Below are 18,791 nucleotides of genomic sequence, written 5' to 3'. Positions count from 1 at the left end.
TTTTTTTTATACAACCAGTTTGAGGGACTAGTAGTCTCTAATCCATTCCACAAAAGGGCATTTTTAACAAGTATATTATTCACAGAAACTTACTTTGTTGAACCATTTCTTCTTCGAGACAGAGTTTTGTTCTTGTTGCCCAGACTGGAGTGCAATGGCGCAATCTTAGCCACTGCAACCTCTACCTCCCCGGTTCAAGCGATTCTCCTGCCTCAGCCTCCCGAGCAGCTGGGATTATAGGTGCACACCACCACACGTGACTAATTTTTGTATTTTTACTAGAGCTGGGGTTTCACCGTGTTGGCCAGGCTGATTGAGTTGAGTTGTTTCTAACAGGAAATATCCATGTATGTATAAAGCACTGTTTTATATCCTGGACAAGATGGAAAGAGCTCTACTGTAGTAAAATGCCTGTGGAAGTAGAGGTTGATGAGACAGGGATATTTGCACCTCAGAGGTTTTATCTGGAAGCTTCTAGAAATGGCACTGGAGCCACTCAATGAGGTGGCATGAGGAGACGATTCAGGTGTCATGGACAATGGGTCCTAAGGGAAGAACAGGGAAGCGGGGCTGAAAGAGATTGTGTGAAAGATGTAGGAGAGACGCCAAAAGGGAAAGAAAAACAGATTAAAGAGCAGACCTTCCCTGGCTTGGGCCATCCGGCAGGGGCCCCCACTGTTTCAGCAACTTGTACATTTGTTAAGAACAATTTAATTTCCCACAATATTACTAATTTCTATTTGAGAAGAAAAACCTAGCATCCTTATGAAACTAAATCACCTGTAAATAGAATAGGTTATGGTTTCCTTTCTCAGTTAGCTTGGATCAATGGCCAGCACGGGGCTATGAGAGAGAATGAAATGTTATCAAGCTATCTAGTATGAGACAGATTCTGAGAAGGAGTTCAGTCAGGAACGGCGTCAGACCACTTCTGGCTGCAGCGTGATAGTTGGGGAGTGAATTTTGAGGCTGAGCTATCTGGAGATGTTGGGGCAGCCATTCATTCCTGCTGCTTCTCTCACCTGCTCTCCCATGATCATCCATCAGTTGGGGCTCCAGGCATTTCTCTGAGTGCCTGGTGTGCATCATATGACATGGCACTTTAAGTTCCCTATAGCATCACTTACTGAAAAGAGCCCTGGTTTTGCAACCACATAGACCTAACTATAGCTCCTGATTCTTCCTCTAACTGCGCACTTTGGGCAGGTTATTTAACCTCTCTGAGGTTTGGGCTCCCGTAATTACAGACAATAGTACTCGCCTGGAGGAATAAATAGGATAATGTGCATAAAACTCGTGGTACAGCAGGCGGTACATGGTAGGGGCTTAACAAGTGACCTTCTTGCTAGGGACATTGAACACATATGTTTCACTGACAAAAGAATCACACGTATCTTTTGCAGACTACCATCGACTTTTGGACCTTCTATTTGCTGCATGATGGCTTAATAACATGGAGGAAGAGCATTAGGCTTGAGTAACAAAAAAAATTGAAAAATTCTTGAACAAACGAAGAGGTTCATTTTTTTCTTGGAAGGAGAAGTTCAGAGATAGGTAATACGGGGGCTGTTATGATAGCTCTATGATACTGTCAAGGAACTTCCTGTTCTGCTATTTTTCATGTGTGAATTTAGTCCCTGTGGTTGCCCAAGAGGACTGCTCCTCCCTCCTGCAAGCCACCTTAGTTTCAGAGAAGAGACGGGGAGCACAAAAGGACATGTTTCTCCCAGGGACTTCGACTTCAATCAGAGTATTAGACTATTGTGGTGATGGTTGTACAGCCTTGCTTATATATATATATATATATATATATATATATATATATATATCACCACTATCTAATTTCAGACTATTTTAATTTTACCCCAAAAAGAGACCCTATTCCCTTTAACAGTCACTCTATTCAACTCTCCCCTTAACCCCTGGAAAACACTAATCTACTTTCTTTTCTATGGATGTGACTGTTCTGTTCATTTCGTATCAATGGAACCATACAATATGTCCTCTTCTGTGCCTGGCTTCTTTCATTTAGCTTAATGTTTCAAGTTTCATCCACGTTGTAGGATGAATCAGTATTTCATTCCTTTTTATGCTGAGTAATATCCTATTGTACAGAGATGCTGTGCTGTGTCTCCATTCAGCCATTGATGGACATTTGGGTTGTTTCTACTTTTGGTTGTTCTATGTGCTACCATGACCATTCATGTACAAGTTTTTGTGTGGACATGTTTTATAACCAAAGGAATGTCAGGAAATATACAGAGAACGCTGTCAGGTGAAGGTTCGTTTGCCGCAACGGCTCCTTGAGAGGATTCCCTCGTACCAAGCACTTGCCAGAGCTCATGGGACTTCCAAGAAGTGAGATGCTCAGGGCCAGGCAAGCCCCCGCATCCACGTTCCCCCTCTTGCTCTAACACCAGGGCAGCAGCCTAGTATTGCAGTGACTCCTGATGGGAATAACTGCTGTTTGCTAAGGAGGGCATGGGTTGGTTTAGAAGCCCGATGCAGCCTCTTCACACCTTGGACATGTTGCATCCTCTGCCTGAGCTCCAGTAGTCTCATCTAGCAGTTGGAGGTACCAACAGCATCCCGCAGAGTTTCTGTGAGGATGAGAGACAATGCCTGGGTGGGCACCTGTTCAGAGCAGGGGCTCTAACAGTGCAAATAATGTTCCTGTGTTACCTCATTATACAAATAAGAGACCCGAGCTAATAACATACCCAAGGTGCTATAGTCAATAAACAGTATCACCTAGATGCTGGTCTTTCCAACTTCTCTAAGACCAGTGGATCTTTATTCTGTTAGCTACTGCCCTGTGGAATAGACCATTTGAAGACACAAAGGGCACAGATTGGGGGCAGTGTGGCCCAAAGCTCTTTGAATGACTTGGCAATTTTATAGCTCTTCAAATTACTCTTTTCATAAGGACTCCATAGTTTGCTCTGGCTGTTATTAAAAAAAATGCCACAGAGAGGCGACTTAAATAACAGAAAATCATTGCCTCACAGTTGTGGAGGCTGGGCGTCCAAGATCCAGGTATCAGCAGACTTGGATTTCTCCTGAGGCGTCTCTCCTCAGCCTGCAGATGGCCACCTTCTTGCTGTGTCTTCACATGGCCTTTCTGCTGGTGTCTCTTTGTGTTTCTAGATTTTCTCTTCTTACAAGGTCACCAGTCAGATTGGATTAGTGCCCCCCCTAAGGGCCTCATTTTAGCTTAACCACCTCTTTAAAGGCCCTATCTCCAAATACAGTCACCTTCTGAGATACTAGAGGTGGAAACTTCAACATATGAACTTTGGAGGAACATGACTTGGCCAATAACAAGCACCCAGGGAGCACTGACTCTCTCCTAGATGCTGGGAATAGGAGGAAAAGATTTCGGCCTTGCCCACTGGGCATGCAGCCTCTTGGGAGGGACAGACAAATAGGTAGATAATTGTAAAATACTCTTTCTCCGTGTACCGTGACTTTTGTCTCACAGTTGCATTTGCCGTCTTTGCAGATGTATCATCAATTATGCATTCAGCATTTTGACCACCTGAGAATTCCAGTTCAATCAGCTGAGAACTCTCCAGGTTTTTATCAGCTATGAGGAAAAAAAATATACGAGAGCCCATTTAGAAACAGGAAAGAGGTTAGCCAAGAGTGCTGAGACACACTCTCAGACAGAGGCAAAATTAGTCACTAGTTGAGCTTTAAGTTTGCCTTTAGGTACTTCTTTACCTTCATTTCTGCCAGAGTTTATTTATGCAGCCTCCAAACACAGCCAGCCAGGGGATCCCTGACACTCCCAGCGTGCCCGGCTGCCCAAGTTCAAGTCTGTTCCATCCCTTCCCACATCCTCTCCTATGTCTTTGCTCTCTGCTTGCCAAGGTAATAGAGTAGAGGCATGAAGTTAAAAAATTATAGGCTGGTTGCACTGGCTCACAGCTGTAATCCCAGCTGTGTAATCCCACGCCTGTAATCCCTGAAACATTAACATTTCAGGTGGGTCACAAGGTCAGGAGTTTGAGACTAGCCTAGCCAATATGCTGAAACGCTGTCTCTACCAAAAATACAAAAATTAGCCAGGTGTGGTGGTGAGTGCCTGTAGTTCTCGCTACTCAGGAGGTTGAGGCAGGAGAATTGCTTGAACCTGGAAGGCGGAGGTTGCAGTGAACTGAGATCGTGCCACTGTACTGGGTGACAGAGTGAGACACTACCTCAAAAAAGAAAAATTGAGCACCTACTGTGTGCTGGGCAATAATTAGGCACTTTACAAATGTTATCTAGTAATATTTGAACCTCATAGTGTTCCTATGTCACCTCATTATACAAATAAGAGACCTGAGCTAATAACATACCCAAGGTGACAGTCAGTAAACAGCATCACTTAGAGGTAGGTCTTTCTAACTCCACTAAGACGGTCCAACCCTCAGCTATTCATGCAGTGAACAGCTGCTGGTCGCTGTGAGGGTAATGGTCATCATGGATACATTGGTTGTTAATCCTCATCTTAGGTCAGGTTTCCCTGAAGCAGTTTCTGAGAGGCATTTGAGTGCTTGTGACTTACTGAGGGTGTGCTTTCAGGAGAAGGGAGAGAGGTAGTGGGAGCCAGGGGAATGAAGTGAGCAAGGATGTGCTCTCTGCTGGTTGAGCTACAGCCGGATCCCAGCTCTGAAGTGCAAGTCACGACACAGAATTGATTCTACTTTCAGGCAAGGGACTGACCTTTTTTATCCCGGGTCAGTCAGTCACTGGCTTCAGGTTGTAGTGAATGGGTAGGCTGTGTAACCAGGCAGCCCTACTAGCGAAGGACAAATCCTCAGGGAAGGTGAAGTCATGCGCCTGTAGCTGCCGAGTTTCAGACTGGTGAGGGGGACTGGGCCAGACACTTACAGCTTCCAGCTGTGATCTTCTGCAGTGCTGCTAACATTCTGAAAGGAGACCACAAGGAAAATTATACCTTGACCCAAAGAAGTGTGTTTTTCCCGCTTCAGGTCCTAGAAGTTGCAATAAATACTTTTGCATTAGAGGATAGGACGTGGGGGCTTTTGCTATCCAATAATTCTGCCTTAAGTCCAATAGCATTTTTAGTTTAACTAAGTGGCTTTTTGTGTACATAATTCGTTTGATGATCACAGCAACTTAGGAAATAAATGGCAGGTTTCAATAACCTCATTTTGCAGGGAGGTTAAGTGGCTCATTCTCAGACATTGAATGTGATAAATATGGACCTAAAACTTGCTTGTGACTTGAGCTTGAATGCTACTCCTATGTTTCATGCACAGTCTCGGTGAGATGGACACTGGAAAGGACGTAATACCCCCCCTAGGGTGACCAGCCATCCAGGTTTGCCCAGGACTTTTCCGGTTTGAAAACTGAAAGTCCCACTTTCAGGAAGACCCAGGGCTAACTAAGGTGCACAAATCCCCACAATACACCTGTGATCCACGAAAGCATTCTAATTTTAATTTATTTCAATAACAGAAGTAAAATATTGATATAATAATAATGAAGCCAGCCAGGATTATATTCATACAAACATAGTCATAAGATACAATTTTAAATTTGTGTGTCTGTATGTCTATGTGAGTAAGAAGGGACCCTGAAAGCAAAAGTGCCTAGGACCCACAGAGTCATAATTCAGCTCTGGGGAACTGGATCAGTGCTGGACAGACTGATGCTATGGGTTACCTCAACCCCTTAACACCAGAACAGTAGTTCAGGAACTTTGAGTTTTCCATACAGAGGTTGCCTAAAATCACCAGTGTTGGCCGGGTACAGTGGCTCACACCTGTAATCCCAGAAGTTTGGGAGGCTGAGCTGGGCGGATCACCAGGGGTTAGTTCAAGACCAGCCTGACCAACATGGAGAAACCCCGTCTCTACTAAAAGTACAAAATTAGTCGGGTGTGGTGGTGCATACCTATAATCCCAGGTACATGGGAGGCTGAGACAGGAGAATTGCTTGAACCTGGGAGGTGGAGGTTGCGGTGAGCGGAGATCATTGCACTCCCGCCTGGGCAACAAGAGTAAAACTCTGTCTCAAAAAAAAAAAATCGCCAGTGTTTCTCCAAGTCTGTGATTTCCATATGCCTGGTTGCTTTCCTTCTAATCACACAGCAGTTTCCTGAGTTTGCTCTGGCTTTATTTCAGGAAGAAGTTGAGGAGCCCTTCTTTGGGCATTCACAATATGCTGTGCGTTCCAGCACAATCTCTCTCTCTCCCTCTTGACCATGATCAGACACTTGTCTAATTTATTTTTCTATCCCCAACACCAGGCTCAGTGCCAGGCACACTGTAAACACCCAATGCATAATTTTTTATTGAATAATTGAATTAATTGATGGCCTGATTCAACCCATTGCTTATGATATAACACACTGGATATACAAACTCCCTTGGCCTCATTTTCTCCATCAATAAAAGAAATATGTTGGAAGAGATGAGCTCTCAGGTTCTTAGGGGCACTTTATGTCATGCATTTGTTATGACAGATCATGTGACTATGTCACTGTCATTGAAAAGTGAATCTCAGTCATGAAACAGTCACAGGTTCTTAGAGTCACTGTTGTGCTTTCTCTATTTCCCATTTTTCTTTTAGGTCCTTACTGGAAGGCAGCATGTCCAATGTTACTTTGAGAAAAATGTCTCCCACAGGAAAAGGTAATGTACATGATATTTCTTTTATGCAGAAAACGTTAACATTTCAGAAAAACAACTCACAGGTCTCAATTCTTTAATACAGATATTGAATGCTTAGAAACAACAGTCTAATTTAATTAGCATTGCAAAGTTAGACTTAAGAAAAAGTATAAATGCCACAGCTTTTAGTTATGTAATTGAAATTCAGGATTTTTTTTAAAAAATCAATAAATACCAATAAATATATCTTTTTTAAAATATGACCTTCTTTGTGTTTGGCTCTCACAGGATAAAATTATTAAGTTACTTAGAATCAAATGATCCAGGACTTATTGACTATTACTTACTAGATATTATAAAAACAGTCCTCTGTGAGCTTCCAAGGTATATTTCTTATGGGGTAAAGTGGCCAACCCACTAAATCCTGGCTCGGTTTATCCCAGGTGGGGGGTTTTCCTTTCCCAGGAGCTGGATGGAGCCTCATGAGAGGCACTGGGAGTTTCAGTTGGCACCTGAGCAACTTTATATGTTATCTTTGATCATGGGGTGTGGGATCTGTTCTTTGTTGCTGGTGCATCCTATTTTGAAACAGTGCTGGACTTGCCAGCCTAGAAGATTGATGCTGGCCAATCAGATGTGCCTTTCAGGATTTTCAGGTTAACAAGCCCACACTCAACTCCTCACTCTTACATCTTCCAGTCTTTCATGTTTCTGTTGATAGAGATGAAGAGCAGCACTCAGGGAGCCACACGGAAGCAGCAGGATTTTCACGAGGTGAACAAAAGAAGAACTTTCTTACAGGATAACAGTTGGATAAAGAAACGTCCTGAAGAAGAAATGTAAGCTGGTGTGGAGTGTGGTGGGTGGAGGGAGGAGCAGAGAGAGGCATTCTCTGTTTGGGAAGCTAAGCTGAAAAGTGAATACTTTTATCCTGAAATACTTTGTTGCATGGTCTAATTTTTGGTAAGATGTAGTAACCGTAAATAGGCTACATCAGAGTCTCGAGAATATCTCTGCCATTTTAAATATCCACATACATAAGAGAATGTGAGTCATTACCCTGGTTGTTACCTAGGATAGATGTTTGTGCTTACTTGGTAAACTGAAAAGAAAACATGACTTTCCAGTTTCCAAAAAGTAACAGTTAATCCATGATCGGGCAGTTGCTTCTATGTTGATCGTGTCAGCTGGAACAAATAAAAATAGTATAATCCCAAATTTAATATCTAAAATGTTGATACGTACAAGAGAAATTAAAAAAAAACTCCCAACTTATTTTAGTGCCGTCTACTTCTAGTTACTGGGAAGGTGAGATATGTGGTATTACTTTGTAAGTACTTACCACCAACAAAGTTTTGTTTTGAGCATTGCTTCTACTAGCTGAGAGGTTTAGAGATTAGAAAACTGTGGCCATAGGCATATAGCTTTATTGCCAATATAGATTTGCAATAGGTATTTGTCCAGCCTGGATATATATTATGTTATGTGTATATTATAAATTATGTAGACATTTTCTGACTTCTTTGTTATTAAGCTTGGTTATTACACTAGATACTTTACATATAAAGCCCCACTAATTTTACAATAAAACACAAGGTAGGTATTATATCTCCTTATTTTACAAAAGAGGAATCTGAGCTCAGAGAAGCTATGTAACTTGTCTAATGGCTCATAGCTATTCAGTGATCAAGTTAAGATTTTAACACAGCCCATTGTTTTTCCATTACACAAATGTTTCTCAACCAGGGGCAATTTTACCCCGCAGAGACATTTGACAAGGTTGGGAGACATTTTTGTTGTCAAAATTGGGGAGTGCTTCTGGTATTTAGTGCGTAGAGTACAAGGATGCTACTAAATATCCTATAATTCACAGGACAGCTCCTACAACAAGAAAGTATCAAACCCAAAGTGTCAATAGTCCTGAAGTTGGGAAATCCTGCATTATAGGATACTTACTCTAAACTATCTACAAACTCTGCTGATATGGTTATTTGAGGGGCATCCTTGTGAATGTTGAATCTAAAATATCTATTAATTTCTGTTATTGAATATTATTATTTCAAGGAAATATAGGGATGTTTAGAGATTTGGAGACTCACACTAACTTTTGGAGTTAGCACTATTGGACAACAATCATTTCCTTCCATGAAACAGCATTTACCGCTTCTCTCAGAGCGTTTCCATTTTTCTGTAGTGATAGTGTGATGTCAAATGTAGACCATACATTTTGGATTGCAAATATTTACACAGACGAGTTAAGATAGAATGTATAAGATAAATCACAGTTGGGAGAAATGTTGCTTTTATGCCAGGCATGCCTCCATAAGAAATCCAGGGAAGCCAGCTTGGATGGCATGGGAACTGCTAAATGAAAGGAAAATTGGCTTTGATGCTTCTCTGATTCCCCCTGGCCCAGTTCTGGGCTGTGTGTTATAATGCTTTCTCAGATAAAAACATGCCTGGTATCTGCTATTCTTTCAAATGGTTCAGGAAGGGATATGAAGGAAGATAGGAAAATTCTCTTGGGATCTTTGAGGGTGTATATTTTCTGGCATTGTTTCAGTTTTACTATTCCTCTTTCTATTTAATTGTCTATTACAGTTCTTTTATAGCTTCATTAAAAATGGTGCGAGAGTGTTGAGTAATGTTAGTGGAGCATAACCAGGCATAATGTGGTATTTCAGGTTTGGTTGGGTTGACATGGAAAAGGTTCAAGTAGTTTCTGCCTTGGCTCAAATCCAAAGACTTCACTACATGTTTTGACATTTCCTAAAAGTGCCTATACTGTCAATTCCACTGTACAAAATAAGAACGATATTACTTTGAGATTTTTACATATGAAAGTCTATTGCAGGGTTGACCAGTAAGAAAAGCAATGGTTTGGAATAAAAAGATCTAGGTCCTAGACTCACCTCTGTTACCTGCCAACCTTGTGGTCTTAGAAAAGCCACAAAATCACCGATCAATGTTCTTGTCTATGAATTGGATATGACAGTGTCTTTCCTGCCTACTTTGTAAGATTATTTTTAAGACTAGTGCAAACTATATATTTTCATGGTTCAAAAGTGGTCAAGGTTGCCTGTGAATTGTTAATGTCCTTAACCACAACTATTGGTACTGGGTTTCCCACATTTTATGAAGGAGGACTGTCAAATCTACCAACATATCCAGACATAATGGGCTTACTTAAATGTCAAAAAAAATTGTGGAAAGGTTTTGTATTTGCCTTCATGCCAAAAAGGACTCTTATAATACATGTAAAGTAAATGAGCTCATATTCCCACACTCTGATAAAACAAAACCAAACCAAACCACACTCATTCATTGTTGAATCATGTGGAAATCTCATGGGATAAAGGGTCATTTGTATTGACAAACTTGTTTCTTTTCTCCTGCTCTGTCAAGTGGTGACTGGTTAAAATAGATACATAATTCTGTGTTCTCACAACTGAAGTAAAATGAATTAACCTTGCCAAAAATTGTGAGCTTGCCCGCATGTCTCTCTCATTTAGTGTTTAGCCAATATTGTGGTAACTTTCTATGTGACATACTTTTGTTCTTTCTTTGCAGAGATGAAAATTATGGTAGGGTGGTGCTCAGCCGACATAATTCGCATGAGGCATTGGACAGGTGGGTGTTCAGACATGTTACATCATGGGCAGAAACACAAAGATGGTAGTTTTCAGGGAAGACTTGTTCAAGACAGCTGAATATTTGTGGCATTCCTTGGGCTTCCCCTGATGTTCTGGGCATGTGAAGGAGAATCTGTGATATCATCAGAGATTTCCACAGGTAAACTCTGCCTCCCCAGAACGATGACTTGGAGGCAGAACACAACCAACCCTCTGTGCATCCCACTGAGGCAGTCCTCCTAATAGGCAGGGAAAGGCTCTCACAGAAACATGACCAGATCAGGCTGGGCATGGTGGCTCATGCCTATAATCCCAACACTATGGGAGGCTGAGGTGGCAGGATCACTTGAGCCCAGGAATTCGAGATCTGCCTGGCAACATGACAAGACCTTGTCTCTACCAAAAAAAAAAAAAAAAAATTTTTTTTTTAATTAGCCAGGTGTGGTGGTACACACCTGTAGTCCCAGCTACTCCAGAGGCTGATGTGGGAAGATTGCTTGAGCTTGGGACATTGAGGCTGCAGTGAGCAGTGATGCCTCACTGCACTCCAGCCTGGGTGGCAGAAGGAGACTCTATTTCTCAAACAAACAAAACAAAAACAGCAACATGACAAGATCAGATATCTCTGAATCTTAGGGAAAGTCATCCTAAAATACAGAAATAACTTCAGAGTTCATTTGTTTTATGGGACACTACCTTTCTTTTTGGAAACTCCTTGGGCTAATGGGAAAACATGAATTGATCCTCAGTGGCAAATAGACTGATCAAAGCAAATTATAGAAAAGTTAAGACAAAACAGTAATCACAATGATATAAATCATCTCAGATTGATTAAAAAAATAGAAAATATTCTTACTAAAACGGAGTTGTACCTACATGCATACAAACAACCACACCCATCCGAAGAACCTAATTATTTATTGAGCACAAGTTTTATCTGGTCTAGTAGCTTGTGTCTGTTTGTCATTAAAATGTACTTAGAAAGGGAGGGTGAATGTCTTCTATGGTGTGGATCTTAAAAAGTTAAGCAGACACCTGGGACATGTCTATTTTGGAAATGTTTGTTTAAGAATTTCTTTCAACCCTTTTAAACTTTTTCATAATTTTGACCTGCTTTAAGGGTGCTGAGCTGATAACCCTCTACCTAGAGTTGCTGTTTTGTTTTCCTGATGCAGCTTTGGTTCATCTGATTTACTGTTCTGTGATCTGGCAGACTCTGCCGAGGCTCTGTCCTTAGTCTCTATGATTTTGAAGGTCACAGCCTGGTTGTCAGCTGGCCCTCATCTCACCAACAAAGGAGAGGCTCATCATTTGAGTCTAGCCACCAATGGAAATTGCTGCCTCTGTGTTATCTGACCCCTTTCTGTGGAATGATTAAAGAACACAGATACTTATGTTTTTTAAGTGTGAAATACGCTTCATGTTCTTAGTATACGTACAGTGTGTTTTAGGTTAACAGGAGCTTAATTCATTTCATGCTTATTTCATATTTTAAATTGCATTGGTTTCCTGAACCCTTCCTTGTGGTGGCCAGCATTGTGGCTGAAGTAGCATATCAGTATTTTAAGGAACAAAATCTCTAAGCCCTAGAATTTCCCCCTTGACCTATAACTAACAACACAGAATCACTCTCCCTAAAAGATTATGGCAGATTGTTTTTCTCCTGGTACTTGCTCAGAGGATATCACTTATATTTTCTGCTCTGCAAAGGCTGTCTTTACTTTGATGCCCACTCAACAGCCACTTTGGAGCACCCCCTATGTGTCAGCACTGTGCCAGGTGCCAGGAATGCCAAGAGGCATAGAACATAATCTTTGACCTTAGGAGCTCTTGTATTCATGAGAAAAGATCCACAAATGAAAATACTAAGGTTTGCCATGGAAAGTGCTATGGTAGAGTTGTGTGAGTGCACTATGGGAAAGGAGGGGAGACTAACTCTGCCTAAATAATCAAAGGCCTTACCAAAAAAGCGATCTTTGGTGTTGACGATGCTTGAAGGATTATGAGGAAAAATTTCCCAAATGGGCAAGGCTGGCTGGCAGGCATACAGCAAGGAAAGAAGCACTTCCAGCAGGGATGACAATTTTTGCAGGGAGCTGGCATGAGTGGTGACTGAAAATAAAGGAAAATAAATACTATGCTGTCATCACCTTAGATAATACCTTCACATTATCCACAATTGGAACGTGTGACTGTGCACATGTTCTGGTCAATCTTTTAAACGTGTCAAATAAGGATGTTAGCCAAATAGCACCTGTGGGAGGCCTCCAGTGCACCAGTAGCTGTGTTAAGAGCTGCAAACAAAACCAAGTCCCTGCTTCCACAGAGCTTGCATCCTAGATGAAAGTGAGGGAGAGGAGAGAATGAAAATAACATGTAATAGCACACCTTACTGTGATAAGCAGTAGGAAGACAATAGTCACCAGGAGACATAGTGTTGGTTCTAGGGAGGGGATGTTTTCTGGAAGAGGTCAGATGGCCCTCCAGCACCTGTTTGCATTGACACATTAGACACGATGGTGAACCACACAATGATTTCACTTCGAGGTTGTATTAAACGTTGGGGGAGTTGTCTTAGGCATTTTTCTTCACTTTCCTTTTTTCTTGCCTTAACTAATACTTTTCCCTCTACCTCTGTTTGAAAATGTTCACATCTATTTCTCCTCCAAGGCCCAGCTCAAACTACACTTCATTCTATAAAGCCTTCTCTGGTTTGTATACCTAGAAATCAGCTTTCTCGGCTTCGAAATTCCTTACACGTTACCTAAACCTCTTTTATGGCACTGACTACCTTCTGCCTTTGGATGTACATATCTGACTTGCCCCTCTTGCTCTGTGTGGATAGCAGCTATAGTTATTTTATTCTAGATTTCCTTATACTTATCAGTACAACAGTGTTGATTAATATAGCAAATATTACTTTCTGCACTATTAATATAACAAATATACTTTTTGCACTGTTCCTAGTACTTTATATATTGAGTACATCCAAATAGTTGCTTAGTGAAACTATGCCATATCAAGTTTAAAATTAAATCTTTAGTATCTAGCCTTAGTACTTATTCTAATGCAATACTTTGAATATGCTGGCTTTAAATTACACTTGGAAATACAAACACAGCAAATAATGGACAACTCTCTAAAGAGCTTGCTTGCTTTATGTCGTAGGGTTATATAAGGCATTAAACAAGCTTTTTAGTTTGATCAATCTGATCAAGATCTTTCCTCTGCTTCCATGATTCCCTCTGTTGAGCCTTCTGTCCTCCTTTCAGTTATTTTCTAAATTGCTCTCCCCCACCCCCACATTTTTGCTCATCTGTCTTGCTCTCCTCTCTTTCCCCTGTCTCTCCTTGCCTTCTTCCTGTCACTCGTCTACCTTCCTCTTTTCCTCCTATCCTTCCTTTCTCTCGTTTCCCACTTGTCCTTTTCATCTTCTCCAGCTTTTCCTGTTTCCTTCCTTTCCTTTCTTTTCTGTCTTTCCCCTCCTCCTGCCTGTAAGTTCCCTTCTTTCAACCCTGTCCACGGTGCTGAATATTAAAAAAAGTATTTATGGATTTAATCCGTGGTGCTAGCTAATGGCACTGCTGAAACTCTGCAAGCAAAAATATAGTCGAGTATAAAAGATTGAGTTCCTATTATGTAGAAATAAACAACATTGACAAGAGTACATATTAGTTATTAACCATTTTGCGTGTTGTGTTTGTTGTGTTGTATGTTTTACATATCCTAATTCCCAATTTGAATATATTACATTGTTCTTAGAAATAATTGAAGCCAGAGAAGAATCTTTTATTAGCATAGGAAATTAGATTTTCCATAATTTATTCTATCCAAGTTGCAAGAATTGGGTACTCCAAATCTATCTTTCCTTGGTAACATGTAAATTTCCTAATAGGTCAAAATATTGCTATATGTATGATACGTTTTATAAACTATTTTTTGTAATTTATTTAATTTTTTGGTAATTATTTTTGCTACAGGAAAATAAATGAGAGAAATGTGCCAAAAGCTACAATCAGTCGATATAGTTCTGATGACACTTTAGACAGGTAAGGTGCTTTTGAACCATGTAAGTGGAATGCATAACATACTAAATTCCTTTTCTCATAAAGTTATGAAATATTTAAAAGTTTATCAAAATAAGGTTTGAACCATTGGTATTTTATTCCAAGGGATGGAGGGCTCTAAGAATTGAATTACCTTCTTCAAATCTCACTAAATCTTGACAAGATGCATTTCTAAAATTTTGCTAATAGTAGATTGATATGAAAAATTCTTAGAGACACTGATCTGAGTACAGCTAGGGTGGGTACTACACGGAATCCGTTAGTTCAATTTAAAATGGAGAATATAGTTTTTTTGTGTGTGCATATGTGTAATCCTTGTTCCAACATTTGGTTCTTCCACAAGGATGGTAGGAAAACATCAGTCTGTGCAACTGCTTTATGGAGAGACAATAAATTTTAATAGTACAATAGTTTCAACCTACTCCAGGACAGAGATATTAGATCTTTACTTTTACTTTAGAAAGTGAAAATACTTTTTCAGCCCTGGAGTCCCCATAGGGTGGATAGAATGAGTCCAATGTGTGTGCCTGTTAGATCCTTCTTACATGGAGGGAAAGGGCTCATGTCTACAGGGAAAATAGAGCAACTTTTATTCAGGTTGAAGTATAAACGCCACAAGTCACATTTTTGTTTTTGTTTTTGTTTTTTGTTTGTTTGTTTTTTGAGACAGAGTCTCACTCTCTCTCCAGGCTGGAGTGCAGTGGTGTGATCACTGCTCACTGCAACCTCCACCTTCCGGGTTCAAGTGATTCTCCTGTCTCAGCCTCCGGAGTAGCTGGGACTACAAGTATGCGCCACCACACCCAGCTAGTTTTTGTATTTTTAGTAGAGACGGGGTTTCATCATGTTGGCCAGGATGGTCTCAATCTCTTGACCTAGTGATTCGCTAGCTGTGGTCTCCCAACACAAATCACATTTTTAGTTTAGATTTGGTAGAGATGCTTAGTAAGCATAAGTAAAGGACAAAGTTCGCATCTTTAATAGGAGTCTAGACACCATGAATACCCAAAGCCAGTGCTACTTGAGTTTACTCCCTGCAGCTAAAGATGTGCTGCAATTGTAGGCAAAAATGGCACCTACTGGGTTTTAAGCAAATATGTGTTAACTTGCAGCATCCAATAGACTCTAAACTCAGACTATGCCAGTGTTGATTAATACAGCAAATGTATATACCTTCTGCACTATTCCTAGGCTTTCATGTCAGTCATCCTAGTAGAGGACAGTCAAGGCTGGGATCCTAAAGGGTTGGTCTTTCTCTTTTAAAAATTATCATCCTTGTCAAAAATGAGTTTGTAGTATATATGCAAGATCTCATCTCTACAGCGGGGCATAGAGAAGAGGTAGATAAAATACTTCTGTCCATTCATCCTGATCTTGCAGATGGTTAATTGCAGAAGGAAACCCCATTTCTAGGAATGAATTTTAAAGTGAGATAATTGAATCTCAAGTAAAGGGGAAGACCTAAGCTTTTGTAGGCCGTGTGTCTGAACATTTATATTAGGCCAGCCGAGATACAGCCTAGGAATGTTGGAAATAGACTAGACCTCGCAGGCAATGTAGTTAGGTCATTCTCAGCCTCAGTGATAAATCAGAACCCCTGAGGGGACTCTTAAACTTTATTTGTGCCTTAGTCCTACTACCTCTCACTCCCCTAAATCTGATTTTGTTAGCCAGAGGTGGAACTCAAGCATTTTTTTCAATCTTATAAGGCAATTCTTATGTGCAGCTGAGATTTAGAACCACCAATATAGCCCAAGCCCTTCATTTTATACCCTAGAAACACGCCCAGAGATTACATGATTTATTTACACAATTTAGTGATATGCTTGGGAACAGTATCCTGGCAGCTCATTCCCAAGGCACTAAATGTGGAAATGGACTTGAGGAAGGGAACACAGGGATCAGTAAAGAAAGGCAAGTCCTGTTAGCAGGAGCTGAACTTCTGTAATACAGAACACTCCAAAATCTAAGGTGTGACATAATTTTAGGAGGAAGATGATCAAATATATCTGGTATGTGTGCATTTGCATTTTAATAACGATACACTTGTTTCGATGAATATGAGAAAAGTACTGAGTTTACATTTGAAAAGTTCACTTTAAAATATGCTTATGTGGGTAAAAGACGAGGTGCGCAAAAGAAACGTAAATGTGTATATAGCATGCAAAGATGGTGGGTTATAACTAATTTGTAAAACCTAGGTTAGGAGGCCCCCTAGTGCTCTGTTGTGAAAGTATAACTTTTCCTTTGGCTCTTCTGATCATGTTGCTAATTACATTGTTTGGTATTTCAAGTCTCCAAGACCGATTTTTATTAAAACCACTTATTTTATATCACAAGTTGACAGAAAATTTAATTTCCAGGATAAATGCAAAATTAATCTCCCCCAGCAATAAGAAATCAACATATGTATTGGAATGGTTGTTTAGAGTTCTATTACCATTGATAGATTTTTTCCCCTGGGTGGCATGAAAGAGCTTGTGAGAGGTGAAGAACAAAGACTAAAGGAAGGCATGTTAACCTAATATATGAGTTTGGGGAACAATCATACTACAGAATCAGATATATGACATTGGATCCCAGTGAACAACTTGGGAGATAGAGTACTTTCTACTTGTGTGGCCAAGAGAAAACCACACAAATGACTCTGAGACTCCATTTCTTTCACCTATAAAATGAAAATCATTACACTTACCTTGTAGGGATGTTCTGGAGAGTAGAGAAAAGAATATCAAATGACCAGCAAAAGCAGTAGGTAAGAGACAAGGAAAGAAGAAACAGAGGCTGAAGTTATGAGACCCCACCATTGGTATAGAATGATAAACTTCCTTATTTGTGCTTTCTGACACAAAAAGCAAATAAACACACCTTTTCTAGATCTATGAGATTAGAATGATTAAAATTTCTAATGACAATTTAGACTTATTACATGTATTAGTCAAAGTGAACTAATTTGTCAAGGTAGAGTAACTTTTTAACAAGTCCCCCTCCTCTTCTAGATGGTTTAACACACTGTAAGGTATTGCTTGACTCATCAGAGCCCAATGTAATTTGCTGGAGTCCATGAAGTGACTCAAGGACCTAAGTTCTTTCTGTATTTGAATGCTGCCATCTTTAACCCATGCATACCAAAGCCATAGTAGAAGAGGGGAGAAAGAACATGGAAGATCACTAGGAGGTTTTACAATGGGTTCGGAAGTGGCAGATAACACGTCTGCCCACACTCTTTAGTCCAGAGCTCAATCACATGGTCCCAACTTAATGGCAACGAAAGTTAGGAAATGTGGTCTCCCTGATTGCTCAGAAAGAAAAGAAAATATGTTTGGCAAACACATAATATTGTTTATGCCACAAACCATTAAAAAAAATTTAAGTATTTTGTTGATGCCTTTCACTGACATAGGAAGTAGTCATTGACAAGATATATCATTAGACAATAATGTAAATGAAAATAGTTAATGAGTTAAATGCTCAATGAGTCAGAAAGACAGACAGGCAAAAGGCATAACACTTTTAATATTTCAGGTCGGGTGCAGTGGCTCATGCCTGTAATCTCAGCACTTTGGGAGGGGGAGGCAGGTAGGTCACCTGAGGTCAGGAGTTCGAGACCAGTATGGCCAACATGGTGAAACCTTGTCTCTACTAAAACTATAAAAATTAGCTGGGAATCAGGGCACATGCCTGTAGTTCCAGCTACTCAGGAGGCTGAGGCAAGAGAATAGCGTGAACCCTGTGGGTGGAGGTTGCAGTGAGCTGAAATCATGCTGCTGCACTCCAGCCTGGGCAACAGAGCAAGACTCCAGCTCACCAAAACAAAACAAAACAAAATAAAACAAAATAAAATAAAATTTCAAACTATATTAAAACAACCTTATAAGTAGATTTTGTCATAAGTAGTATCCTTGTATTTTAAAATTTTCTAAAATATAACACTTGAACAATGGTTCTCTTTACTAGAGAAAGGCTATGTTGTTAAGTTATTCTAGCATGAAAAAGGTCTGAAAGGTGTTTGATAACTTAAATGTTTATCCAGACTTTTGTTTTGTTTCTTTATAAAGGATCTCAGACAGAAAGGACGCTGCTAAAACATATAAGGCCAATACCTTGGATAACCAACTAACCAATAGGTACCAGTATTTACTAACTATGGGAAAGGCTCAAGTATAATATTTTTCTAAGTGTTACCTATGTACTTGCAAGTCTTCAAACCTACGTGATATCTTTCTGTAAATTCTTAGTCTCGATATTTTTATTGCAGAAATTCAGGAGAGAAAATCATTACTTCTGTACATGGCTAGAATGAAACTTTGTTGTTTAGCTTAAAAACCAAGAGCACTTGTAGCTCCAAATCACCATTCTTACCACATTTATGTTTCTGTTTAAGTTGTCCTGGTGGCAAAATTATGAAATACGTACAAATGCAAATTTTACATTATTATTGTCAAGGAAAATTACTGAAACCAACA

The 18,791-nt window shown here is 40.1% G+C and overlaps 1 protein-coding gene across 2 annotated transcripts in view; it reads left to right on the top strand.

Annotated features, from left to right (window-relative positions):
• The window catches only part of SCEL (sciellin), a 177,101-nt gene that overhangs the window by 83,680 nt on the left and 74,630 nt on the right, over positions 1–18,791 (top strand). For both annotated transcript variants that reach the window (XM_037727983.1, XM_037727984.1), the window contains exons 2-6: positions 6,586–6,647; positions 7,348–7,465; positions 10,197–10,256; positions 14,239–14,307; positions 18,384–18,452. In XM_037727983.1, coding sequence (XP_037583911.1) covers positions 6,605–6,647; positions 7,348–7,465; positions 10,197–10,256; positions 14,239–14,307; positions 18,384–18,452 — 359 coding nt within the window. In that variant the 5' untranslated portion in view covers positions 6,586–6,604. The remainder of the gene's footprint in view (positions 1–6,585; positions 6,648–7,347; positions 7,466–10,196; positions 10,257–14,238; positions 14,308–18,383; positions 18,453–18,791) is intronic.

The sequence above is a fragment of the Cebus imitator genome, unplaced genomic scaffold, assembly GCF_001604975.1.
Source record: "Cebus imitator isolate Cc_AM_T3 unplaced genomic scaffold, Cebus_imitator-1.0 Scaffold252, whole genome shotgun sequence".
Lineage (NCBI taxonomy): Eukaryota > Metazoa > Chordata > Mammalia > Primates > Cebidae > Cebus > Cebus imitator.
This window is presented reverse-complemented; position numbering and strand designations above follow the sequence as displayed.